This window comes from Diospyros lotus, chromosome 2, assembly GCF_014633365.1.
Source record: "Diospyros lotus cultivar Yz01 chromosome 2, ASM1463336v1, whole genome shotgun sequence".
NCBI lineage: Eukaryota > Viridiplantae > Streptophyta > Magnoliopsida > Ericales > Ebenaceae > Diospyros > Diospyros lotus.
The window spans coordinates 951,483-965,148 of NC_068339.1; the positions used below are offsets into that span (position 1 = coordinate 951,483).

Genomic DNA, 13,666 nt, shown 5'->3' on the forward strand with positions numbered 1-13,666 from the left:
TGAGAGCAAAGGGCATTGTCCTACATTGCCATCAAGGGAAAACATGGGCAGAGAGAATGTAGACCCCACTGCAGGCATGTACATTTTAAGATAACAATTAAGGTCCTCAATAACCAAAATTAAAAACAACTCAAATTCATAAAATTGGTACCCAAGGAGAAGAAAGAGCACATCCTGGGGTAGCACAAGTCTGAAATCGTCTTCTCTCTCTGCAGTGGCAGAAAATTGACACAAATTAATCAGAGACCAATAGGAAAATGTAGTAGTATTAAGACGGGGGAGCATTGAGAACATACATTTACAGGGTATACAAACAACATTTGAGGGGTGTTGGTCCCTCGCATGATGGGATATTGGTTTGATGTCAAAAGCCCGTGCCAGAACATTTGACTGGATAAGTTAAGCATTATGATTTGTCGGCGGATCGTCCTTCCAACCTTTTGTAAGCAAATCATAGTTGATTGATGCAAGCTGGGATAGATTCTGGACAGGGAACAAGCCAATTAGTCAGATTAATGCCCCATGAGATTCTCTAAAAGAAAAGTGGGGGAAAGAAGGTTGAGCAAGCAGATCAAAAGGAAGCCAGTAGTGGTTCCTTCCTACTACAACAGTGAACAACGCGGACGCCTTCAATAGGTTAACAATATGACGATTTTCGCAGAAAGAGGTTAAAGAAAAAGTAAAATTTATGCCATTCAAAGCCGTTACTAGAAAACTGAAAAGGAAATACTCATCAAAATTCATGCCAGGTTCCAACACATGACGGATACGAAATTCACCAGTTGTATGCCAAACAGGTGCAACCCGCGTACCTTGAAAGAGAAGTTACTGAACGAGTAGTTGACAGAAGAACCTGATTCAAACTCTGCAAGACCAGCGCACTCATCTCCCTGTTCATCATTGCAACCACAAAAAAAGTAAATCCTATATTCGAATAATATCCTTGATTTCCCAAGTCCAGACAATTGCTGAGCTACATTACCAGTTCATCGTGGCGATTGCTTGCACCACTGCTACTACCAGTGGTGCTACCATTCTCACTGTCCTCAAATTCACTGACAGCATAAAAAACATGTTCCTCTGCAGAATTCCACGAGTACCGGCTCATGAAGTAACTGGTGTCAAGTGCACTCTCTGATGAAGGAACAAAAGCAGCCTGGAAAGTAATGATCTTTTCTTTTTTAATCATGTCATTTTAAAATAATGCAAAAGATAATATCTCATGTTTGATCCAAAAGATAATACACCTTCTGTCTAGCAAGGGTGTCCCAGTTAATATCTCTGAAAAATGCATGCTGCTTCACCTGGAATATAGATGGTCACGAATTACTTCCATATCAAGCTTAATTATTAAAAGATGAACATAAAGAATATGACCAAGAGATATGAACCAGTCACCTCCGAGGCTCCTCCTGCTCCTAGTCTCTGATGAGGATCTTCAGTTAATAACCTGAAATAAAATGCAAAGGCAAACTCTTAGGGTTACCCTGTAGATAAGCAACTGCATATTGCGGAGAAAAAAAAAAAATCAAGAAGTTAATTACGATAAAGAAATATCATTATACATTCATAAGAATGTGATCTTGTTTCCAAATGACAACTGAATATGGCTAGAATCAGACATTACAGCATTAACAATGCATATTTATTATTAGTCAATAGCCACATTCTTAAACACACTATAAACAGGTGCTGTTACACAACTTGCCAACAAGTTTCAAGGAATGAATTGAGAGCTCGACAGCTGCTTACTGCTCGCATTAAAATAAAAGAAAGAAGTAAACAAACATGGAGTGGGGTGGGGAATCACCATCCCAATTCTTTTTCCATAATAGAAAGAGCATAAACTTTACCAAAATTAAAAATAATAATAATAATAATAATAATAATAAAGAGGCAGAAATGTCAACAAAAAGTTGCACGTTAGGCAGAAAACAGGAAAAGATGAGATGCATATGCAAGAGCATTGTGGAAAATATGAGATGCATGCAATACCTATGCAATACCAAGGTATTGCAATCAACAATGCTTTCCTTACCGATCAATGAGATCTTGGGCTTGATAGCTCATTTCTTCAGGTACCCGGGGCCAAGGTATCTTTCGGTTGAGAATATTATCAAATATTATCTAACAAGCAAAACAAGAAAAGAGAGCTATTTAATGAAAACTAATGCTGAATATACCACAAAGCATTTAATCATAAAACTTCTTAAAGAGATGTCATTATGGGAGCCTTAAAGAATTATTCCAGAATAAATAGGACATAAAATTAATGTTCATGAGGTATACAGTTACTATGGCCTCGCTACATTCATTTCATTGGTGACTTGCACTCAAAAACAAAGCATTGCCTCAATCAAAGGGAGTCAGAATTGTATTTGTTTCAATATTTAGATATTATTGTTTCATTATTTCCAATCTTGCGTGCACGGGGGACAGACAGTTCCGATTTCCCGACTCAGTTCAATAGAACTAGATCGAATCTATTATAATATGCATGGAATTTACTAAATCAAAGTGGGACACAGATCAAATGTTTGTACTAACACCTGTAAGCCACTGCGTCAGTGTTACAGGCACAAAATAGCTTCAGCCTTCAGCTCAAGACTAGATATTAGAGCAAAAAAGTAAGAAATGCATAGCTATATTGAGGTGTGTGAAACTTATCAGCTAATATATGTCATACATGGAAATTGATTTTTTTTTTATTTTTTTATTAATTCATATTGCCACTATTCCCATCTCCTTTATTCTTCATGAATTTCTATATTCTTATTCTGGGTTGGGCGGTTGAGGAAAGCACAAGGGTAAACAAAAGAATGCAGTAAAAAGTTCCAGAACAAAGATAGAAACCTGAGGATGCTCAGCATTAAAAGGTGGGATACCAACAATCAGCTCGAAAAGGATGATACCCACAGACCACCAATCCGCAGTTGCACCTAAAGGAAATTGTACAATGCAAAATGTGACTTCTACCAATCTAAGAACCAGTTAACCAAGTAGCAAAATACAACCTTATAATGTAAAACAGCACAAAAACCTAGTACCATTATGAATTTAAACTTAGAATGTATTAGTTTCATGGATTTACAGCCATAATAACATACTAAAGGAGAAAGCTGGATTCACAATTCACATATTTTTCTATAAGCTATAATAACATAATAAAGCATAAATTCACCCTAGTTTAAGGTAATTTATTTAGGAGGCCAATAAAGCAGCATAAATAAGAAATAAGGGTCAACAAACCATGTCCTGTCCCTAAGAGAATCTCAGGAGCCAAATAGTCAGGTGTTCCAACAGCAGACCGTTTCTTTCGTCTTTCTCGCTGATGCTCAGATGCAGTTAACTGAGGTTCATCTTCTCCCAATAGCGATGTCCCACTAACAGCTGGACCAGATAAATCGTCAGTGCTGTTGATGAGACCAACCCTTGAAAGCCCAAAATCTGTTAACTGTACATTGAGCAAAAAACTTGTAAGTATGGTGCAAACACATATAACCTATGCATGTAATATGACAAAAAAGATGGAATTTGACAAAATAATCTATCAGAAAATCTTCACATTTTGAATATTAGCTGTGTATATGATGTTCTGAGACAATTTGATAACCACCCTGTGATGTGTTTGCAGGTGTGGCCACGGTAACTGGGGAGGGGGAGAGACAGCGTGTCTGGATTGTGTTGTATTTCCTCAGCCAAATTCTTCATCTTAATCATGGTCTCCCCAAGGGTTTGCTCTATGGTTCTTAGACATTTCAGACAGGATCTCCTCTCTCCCTTTTTGTTTTATTTCATAGCAGATAGACTCAGTCAACTCCTTAAGAGCAGAAAGTCAATGTTTGCTTGGGGTTTGCGGTGGCCCGTGGGGGACAGGATCAATTTTTCTACCAGGATGGGTTTAACCCATCGGTACGGCAGGAGCTAAGCTGATATACATGTTGCAAAATCTTATTTCAAGCATCCCCGACTAAGCTGGCTCAATGAGCCCTGTAGGCTGAAACACCATGAAGAGTGATTCTGCCAATGGTGGAAGAGCCAAGGGCCAGCAATAAAGGACATGAGGGGGGATATGACAAACCATCCAGCAAATATAATACAAGGGTAAGAAGGTTAAGATAATTTCAAGCCCAAGAAAGATTGCTTTCTATGTGGGGGAGCCCACTAGGGGAGGGATTTTTCCAAGAGCACCTAGCTCATGGCCTAGAGCAGGAGAGCTTCAGGGCCAACTACAAGATGCATAGTTAAGACATCACAGCAAAACATCAACACAGATTTGCAAACAAGCCAACGACAGCTATTACAGTGACAAGCACACCACACGGTGACAAGGCCAAGATGTGGCCGCCACAAGAAAGGGAACGAGAAATGTCCCAAGGAAGGCCAAGAAGAAGTGCAGGCACAAGGCTAAAAATGCAAGGGAAGGCATAGGTGGAGAATGCAAAGATGAACTACTAACGTGGAGGCTAAACACCACAACGCCACCCAAGCTGCCATTTAGGCACAACCGGGTTATGTCGTGATCAGCAGAATTATGAGATAAGAGATAGCAGAAAGCAGTTGGAGTTGTTTCAACTGCAACTATTATAGTTACAGTAGTTGCAACAAACCACTGCAAATGTAATACGCTATTAGTAGAATCTGTTACAATATAACCAAATAACTGTTGTGGATAACAATATAGAAGGCTATGCCACTTTGTACTAAGACATTATGAAATTGATTACAAGTTCTCTCATATTCTCTCTATCAATTCTGTCTCTCTCTGTTTTCTCCCTAATTTCTCTCACCTCTCTCCTTTCTTTCTTCTTTTTTGACTGTTAACTAGAAACCCTAGATTCAAAACCTAGGATCCTGACAATATGGTATCAAAGCAGCCAATCTTCGCTTTGCTGTTATTTAAAGTTGAGTAGAATCAGAATTCTTGGAAGGAGATCATGGCAGACGGGATGAGAATGAAGCAGCTGGAGGCGCAGATGAGCAGCCTGCAGGCGAGGCTGGAAATGATGGAGACAGGTCTGCACCAGACTCAGGATGGATTGAACTGGGATCAAGAAGCAACTCAATCTTTAGAGAAGAAGTTAGATGCATCTATGGATGGTTTGGCAAAGAGGTTAGACGGATTCTTGCAGATGTTTTCCAAGATTCCACAGTTAAACTTACTTGTGGACTTTTCACCCAAGGAGAATGGGGATCCTATCTTGGAAGGTAATGGCTTAAATCTTAGACAAACTAGAACTACTGTAATAGAAGTTGGAAAAATACATGACAGGGAGATTTTGGCTAACAGGATAGATGATAGAAGGATGGAAAATAATTCAATGAATAACTCCTATGCTCATTGTGTTTTTCCCATGCCAAATAGGAGATTCCTATGTTTGACGGCAAGAACCCTGGATGGTGGGTAAGGAGATGCCAAAAGTTTTTTCAATTCTACAACATAGGAGAGTCACAAAAGGTTAACATGGCTTCAACCTACTTGAATGATGCAGCTGATGCATGGTATCAAGGGCGGGTGAGGCTTAGAAAAGAATGTGTTTGGCAGGACTTTGTGGAAAAAATTTGCAAGGGATTTGGGAACAAGAATATGACTGATGTAATAGAAGAATTCAATAAGTTGACACGGGTTAGAACAGTTTTGGAATATCAAACCAAGTATGAAGAACTTAAATCATTAATGATCATTACCAACCCCTATCTTTCAAAAGCATATTTTATTTTGAGTTTTATAAGTGGCCTTAGTGAAGAACTTAGGCCAACAGTGAAGATGTTGCAACAGTAAAGCAGGCAGCAGAGAAGGCATAACTGCAAGAATTGACAATAAAGGCCATATTCAAGAAGCATCTACTAGAACCAAGTTTTCCTTATTCAAGTACTCGTTCAATGGTCCCATTTGCACCTAGATAACAACACTTGGGAATATCTATCAGATCTCCTAGCTCAAGTTGCTCAAATTCTTTGATTTTCTTGAGGACAAGAAAATTTTGAAGGAAAAGGAAATATCGTGATCAGCAAAATTAAGAAATATGAGATAGCAGAAAGCAGTTGAAGTTGTTTCAACTACAATTATTACAGTTACAGTAGTTGCAACAAACCACTGCAACTGTAATAAGTTATTAGTAGAATCTATTACAATGTAACCAAATAACTACTGCAGATAGACATATATAAGGCTATGCCACTTTGTACTAAAACATTATAAAATTGATTACAAGTTCTCTCATATTCTCTCTATCAATTCTCTGTCTCACTCTGTTTTTTTTTTTTTTTCCTGCTCTGTTTTCACTCTAATTTCTCTCCTTTCTTTCTTCTTTTACAACTGTCAACTAGAAACCCTAAGTTCAAAACCTAAGGTCCTGACAATATACTATATAGGTGGCTTCATGGCACACTGCTAACATTCTAAAACTCACTAGAAATACGTTATCATATAAAGAGTCATATAAGGTTCTAGATTTTTCATAAAAAGGAGGTGTCCTCAATGCCCGATGTTCCCTCCATTTTGTATATTCTTAATTTATATGTATATTCTTAATTTGCAAAGAGATTGTTTCCACAACTTAATCCTATGATCTTCCAATGACAAAGGAGCAACCTTATCGTTTCTGAAAAAACATTCCACCTTGAATGATTAATTGAACTATGGAAATATATATACAGAAAACTCCAAAAAAATCTGCTAAAAAATATCCTATCTATCCTCCTATTTTATAAGAGTTGATTACAACACTTTTAGCTATCTAATTTATAGATTAGGATTAGCAAGAATTCGGATATTTTGAGATTGACTTATCCCTATTTTAGATTGAATCCTTCTGTGATCTTGATTTGTATTCCCAAGTTATTCATTCTTCCTTATCTTCTTCCAACACTCCCCCTCAAACTGGTGAATAGATGTTAATCATCCCCAACTTACCTCTAAGCAATTCAAAGCTTTTTTTTTTTTTTTTGCATTGCTTTAGTCAAGATAAGTGAGTCTTATTTCACCTATTTCCATCTCTTGCTTGACAAAAAGCCTATCAATTCATACATGCTTCATCCGATCATGTTGTACCGGATTGTTCACAATGTTGATAGCTGATTTGATATCACCATAAAGTAGTTTAGGAGATGATATAGGCATAGATAGACCCTTTATCAATCTTTCTATCCATATTATTTCACAAATACCTTGAGCAATGACTTGATACTCAGGCTCTGCATTGCAACGAGTAACAACTTGTTGTTTCTTGCTTCTTCAAGTCACTAGATTTCCCCACAGCTTGGTACAATACCCTAATGTGGATCTACTATCCTCAATAGAGTCTGCCCAATCTGAATCCGCATAACCACTGATTTCTCTATCCTGATTTTTCTTTAACATTAGCCATTTCCCTCGTGTTCCTTTGAGATACCTAAGGATATGGTGAGCTGCTTCAAGATGTCTTTTAGTATGAAGATGCATATATTGACTGATAATGCTTACAGCATATCTTATATTCGGTCTTGTGTGGGATAAGTAGATGAGTTTCCCTACTAGGTGCTAATATCTTCCTTTATCAACATGATACTCTTCTTTTTCTTCCTTCAAGATGTCTTTTAGTAGGAAAATGCATGTATTGACTGATAATGCTTACAACATATGTTATATCCGGCCTTGTGTGGGATAAGTAGATGAGGTTCCCTACTAAGCGCTGATATCTTCCTTTATCAACATGATACTCTTCTTTTTCTTCCTTCAATATGTCTTTTAGTAGAAAGATGCATATATTGACTAATAATGCTTATAGCATATGTTATATTCAGCCTTGTGTGGGATAAGTAGATGAGCTTCCCTACTAGGCGCTGATATCTTCCTTCATCAACATGATACTCTGCTTTTTCTTCCTTATTCTTCCAATTAAGCTCTAAGGGAGGACTTGTTGGTTTACACCCTAGTTTGCTTGTTTCCCTTAGCAAATCTAAAATGTATTTTCTTTGAGTTATGAATATACCTTCCTTGCTTCTTGCTACGTCCAATCCTAGGAAGTATCTTAATTCTCCCAAATCTTTTACCTCAAATGTTTCCCTCAACTGATGCTTTAATTTTTTAGTCTCTTGACTGTTGTCTCCCGTGATAATGATATCATCTACATAAACTATCAAAATTGTTCTTCTCCCATCATTTTCGATCTTTGTGCGTGATATGCCTGCCCTTGCTTGTATCCAAGCTGGTGTAAGGTATCACTTAATCTCTTAAACCATGCCTTATGAGATTGTTTAAGACTATACAAAGATTTCTTTAGCCTGCATACCTTCCCTCTTGTGTCATTTTTCTCAAAACCATATGGTATTCTCATGGAGATTTCTTCTTCCAGCTCACCATTCAAGAAAACATTTTTGATATCCAATTGATGTAATCTCCAATCTAGATTTACTATCAAGGATGGCAATACCCGGATGGAATTTAGCTTAGCTATTGGAGCAAACGTTTCCTCGTAGTCCAAGCCTTGAGTTTGAGTAAATCCTTAGGCCACAAGCCTAGCCTTGTACCTGTGAATACTCCAATCAAATTTATATTTCACGATGAACACCTATTTGTTGCCTATTGTCTTCTTTCCATCTGGTAGGCTTACAACTTGCCATGTATCATTCTTTTCTAAAGCTTGCATTTATTCTATGATTGTTGCCTTCCATCTTTCATCTTGTAGTACATGATAAATGTCTCTAGGAATAGCCACACTATCAAGACTAACAATGAATGATCTGAATTGAGGAGATAATTTTTGAGTATCCCAGAAAATTGAAAATAAGGTGCTTTGTGCAGGATTTTACCCCTTTTCTTAGAGCAATTGGGATACCTAGAACATTTTCTATGTTACCCCCTTCACGTTCCATTTTGTTCAATGCCTCGGCATCACTTGCAACCATATTTTCTGTACCTATCTCCGAGTTAGATGATTTGATTGCCTGAGGATCATGAGGCTTTCTGGAATAAACCTCTAATGGTGGTTTATTTTGGACCTGGTCATCTTTTGGAATTTTGGTGTTCTCTTTCTCTCCCCCTTGATGGCTTGGGGTTGAAGGGATAGAATCTGAACTGAATTTAGGAATAGCATTAGATGTTTCAGGATCAAGGATAGGAGCCAAAATGGAGTAGGGTTTGAAGTAGGAGAGGAATCAGCAGGTATAAGACTAATTGGATTCCAATAATCTTCAGCGTTAGAGGTATTCTCATGCAGGGAGTTGTCTTCAAAAAATGACCGATGCTCGATGAAAGAGACATCACAAGACAATGAACTTTCGGGTAGTGGGATTATAGCATTAATATCCTTGTTGAGTAGGAGAGTATCCAACAAAAATGCACTTGAGTGTTTTTGGGTCCAATTTGGATTGTGTAAGCTGGTTTTTGGGTACAAAAACATTACATCCAAAAACCTTAGGAGATAGGGAGTTTAGAACTTTGGTATGGTGGGAGAAAGTTTCAAGAAAGACATTCAAAGGAGTTTTAAACTCCAGAATTTTTAAAGGAAGCCTATTGATGAGGTAGGTTGTTGTAAGAACAACTTCTCTCCAATAGACATTTGAAACTAATTAAGTAAACATTAGAGCTCTTGTTGTCTCAAGAAAATGGCGGTTATTTCTTTCCACTACCCTATTTTGTTGGGGGCTATAGGGACATGAGTTTTGGTGAATAATACCATGCTCAATTAGACACTAATTGAATTCATTGGAAAAATACTCTCGGCCATTATCAGATCTCAATATATGAATAAATGATTGAAAAACATTTTGAATCATTTGATGAAACCTTTTGAAAACAAGATACGGTTCAAATTTGTCTTTCATTAGAAATACCTAGCTAACCATTGTATGGTCATCATTTATAAATATGATGAACCATCTAGGGTTAGTTAGATTGAGAGTCCTAGCCAGTCCCCAAATGTCACTATAAATCAAATGAAATGGTTTTGAGGATTTATAGATATGATTTGGATGTGAGCTCTTGGTTGTTTTGCAAGGATACAATGTTCACAATGAAAATTCTAAATTTATTGCTAGAAAGGGAAGGATACAAAACTCTTAAGATACTCAAAGTTAGGATGTCCTAATCGTTGATGCCATAACATAATGTCAGATTCTGAAATAGTAGCCAAAGAGGATTGAATAGATGACCTAAATTCAGTAAGATGATCAAGTCTTGAAATCTGGTAAAGTCCTCCCTTCTTCTCAGTACTTTCTATCATCTTCCCCAAGAATACGTCCTGAAAAATAGGGTCTATGTCAAGTACTCCCGATGGTTATTTGCCTCAATCTATTGATACTCAATCACAGTCTTCTTCTCGCGGGGAGTCTCCCTGGTTTGTTGATTCTGGAGCAACAAACCACATCACCACTAGCCTCAACAATCTGTCACTTCACTCCCCCATACAACGGCGTTGATAAAGTTGTTGTTGGTGATGGTACGAAGTTGTCAATTTCTCATGTTGGTGTCGGTCAATTGTATACTCAAACTAACCCTACCTCAATCGTTTTCTTACCTAATGTTCTTCATGTTCCTCGTATGAAGAAAAGACTCCTTAGTGTTTCTCAACTCACTAAAGATAATAATGTTATTGCTGAGTTTAATTCTGATTCTTGTTTGGTTAAGAACAAGGACTTAGGGCTGGTGCTACTTTGAGAAACTCTTAAAGATGGTCTTTATCAGTTGACGCCAGCATTTGGTCATGTTGTGTCCAAGGCCAAGGCTGTTCCATCTTTCAAGCCTACAAATGTTGTTACTGTTCCTGTTTCTTTAAATAAATGTAAAAGACAGCATCTGTTCTCTCCATATCTGTCACCTAGTATAAATGTAGCTCACACAAACAGTGTAGAGTAGCAGTGGCATGCCAGATTAGGGCATCCTGCCTCTTATGTACTACAATTTGTTTTGAATAAAATTCATGTTCCTTGTTTAAAATCTGATCTTTCCTTTTGTGATTCATGTAAAGTTGCCAAGTTACATCAACTTCCCTTTGCTAATTGTAAAATTACAGCAAAGCACCCTTTAGAATTGGTTTATTCTGATGTGTGGGGTCCTGCTCCTATCACTTATGCTGAGGGTTATAGATAGTATATCATCTTTGTTGATGCCTATACTAGATACACATGGCTATATCCCTTGAAACCCAAATCTGATGCCTTGCCTACCTTTGTAACCTTTCACAAATTTACTGGGTTACAATATAACTTCAAACTTAAAGCCCTACAAACTGATAATGGAAGGGGGAGTTTAAAGCCTTTTTACCCTATCTTCAAGCCTGTGGCATTCAGCCTCAATTCACATGTCCTTATACACACCAACAAAATGATGTAACAGAAAGAAAATATAGACATATAGCTGAGATGGGCCTTACATTGTTAGCTCATGCTCATATGCCTTTGAAATTTTGGGTAGAAACTTTTCAAACTGCTATCTATACCATAAATCTTTTACCCTTTGCTCCTTTGAAATTTTGTTCTCCCTTTGAATTACTTTATCACAAACAGCCTAACTATAAGTAGCTTCAACCTTTTGGGTGTTCTTGTTTCCCTATCTTTGCCCCTATAACAAGCACAAATTTGACTTTCATTCTACCAAGTGTGTGTTTCTTTGTTATAGCTATGTTCAAGCCGAGTATAAAAGCTTGCATCCCTCGGGTATAATCTATGTCTCTAGGCATGTTAAATTCAATCCGGATGAGCATCCCTATCCTTTTCTCTTTTCAACTTCCTCTTGCTCTCCTTCTTCAATTCAGCCTGTTTCACACGGTTCTTCCACTACTTTTTTCATTCACTTCCTTCTTTTTCTTTTTCTTTCTCTTTCCCTTCAGTAACACAACCCTCTATTTCTCCCTTATCCACTCATAGTCCTGCTGATCTCACTTCTTCTTCTACCATGCCTTCAGAGCCTTCTTCAAATCAGCAGTCCTGTCAACTCCTTCAGCCCAATATACGTAAACATAGAGTTGCTCCAGCTCCTTCTATTCACCCTATGGTCACTCGATCTAAGTCTACACAACTTGTTACTACCTCTCCTCATGCCTTAGTGGGTACCCTAGAACCTAGTTCAGTTCATGAAGCTCTCTTAGATTCTCATTGGATTAAAGCTATGGAGGAGGAATTTTCTGCATTGCAACTTAATCATACATGGGATCCAGTTCCCTTTTCATCTGATATGAACCTCATTGGCTATAAATGGGTGTTTAGGGTAAAATATAAATCTGATGGATCAATTCTCAAGCACAAGGCCCAATTGGTGGCTAAGGGCTTTGTTCAAACCCCTGGAATTGACTATGCCGAGACCTTCAGCCCTGTTATTAAGGCTCCTACCATTAGAGTTTTATTCTCCTTGGTTGTCACATTTGGTTGGGACATTCAGCAAGCGAATGTTAACAATGTTTTTCTTAATGGAGATCTAACTGAAGATGTCTATATGTCATAGCCTGAAGACTCTGTCAATTCTCAGTTTCCCTCTTATGTGTGTAAGCTGAAAAAGTCATTCTATGATCTTAAACAAACTCCTCGAGCTTGGTACACAAAATTAAGGTCAGTCTTGCAGAATTGGGGTTTTATAAAGGTTGTTTTTTATGCATCTTTGTTCATTAAAAGGACTGCTAGAGCTATGATATTCATTTTTGTTTATGTTGATGATATCCTTATCACAGGTTCTAACCCTATTACTCTTCAAGCTTGTATTCAGGATTTGCACACTCATTTTGCTCTCAAAACCTTAGGTTGTGTTCTCTTTGTGTATTAATTTTGAATTTTGAATTTATTTTGAATTTTCTGTTTTGGTAATCTATTTTCAAAAAACTAAAAAAGCATTCTATTTGTCATTATGAAAACTATTTCACAAAACAAAAGCCTAAAAAATGCGTTATGTTTGAAATTTTGAGAATCTAATTTTTAATGATATTTAATTCAATGAATTTAATTATTTAATAAATTATAACTATTTAATCGGGAGTTTGCAAATCCTCAAGTCGGATATATGACATACTTGTATGTTAATTTTTTGCAAAGCTTCTCGAGGAAGCTGGGTTTGAAGAAAAAGTTGTTAGGTACCTTGTTAGCAATTCGGCGTACAAGAAAAATTTGGGACAATAAAAATACAATATTATTCGGCTCGACATATTTTAAATACAGTCAAACATTCGTCATACGAAAAATATTCTGGATAGAATTAATTCGTATTTAATACGTTTTAATTGGATAAATTCAGCAATAAAAAATCGACATATTATATATAAATAATGCTCTGAATATATTATTTTATAATTAAATAATATATATTAGATATATATATATATAATAACTAACCTCATAAACCCTCACCTTCCCTGTGCCTGCAACCCGCCTGTTACTATTCTTTCCAATAAGCAACCCATTTTCATCTCTCTCCTTTTCGTGGCAAGGGCAACAACACCGTAACCGGAGAAGAGTTAGTGCCGCTGCTACGAAGCATCAAGACAATAGCAGAAGGCGATGCCGAAGAATGGCAATCGTGGGCGCAGCCATGGAGAAGACGAAAGGGACCGTTTGACAACTATCACGGGAGACCCACCGTGAGAGACAGGCTGCAGAAGGTTGACAACGGTGATGGCTGACGACAACCGTGATGGAAGACGGCAGTAGCGTTGACGGCTGCCGCGACGGACTAGCGAAGGTTGCAAGCCAAGCGAGCAAT

General features: G+C 37.4%; 1 protein-coding gene across 2 annotated transcripts in view; it reads right to left on the minus strand.

The window, feature by feature from the left end:
* The window catches only part of LOC127795753 (probable serine/threonine protein kinase IREH1), a 38,368-nt gene continuing 24,702 nt past the window's right edge, over positions 1-13,666 (minus strand). Inside the window, exons 10-18 of one of the 2 annotated variants that reach the window (XM_052327623.1) lie at positions 3,250-3,454; positions 2,854-2,939; positions 2,039-2,127; positions 1,399-1,450; positions 1,248-1,304; positions 983-1,156; positions 813-890; positions 297-483; positions 1-209 (exon numbers count right to left, since the gene is read on the minus strand). In XM_052327623.1, the coding sequence (XP_052183583.1) occupies positions 400-483; positions 813-890; positions 983-1,156; positions 1,248-1,304; positions 1,399-1,450; positions 2,039-2,127; positions 2,854-2,939; positions 3,250-3,454 (825 nt within the window). In that variant the 3' untranslated portion in view covers positions 1-209; positions 297-399. Of the gene's footprint in view, positions 210-296; positions 484-812; positions 891-982; positions 1,157-1,247; positions 1,305-1,391; positions 1,451-2,038; positions 2,128-2,853; positions 2,940-3,249; positions 3,455-13,666 lie in introns of those variants that run through there. The other variant, XM_052327624.1, reaches the window with a different exon arrangement.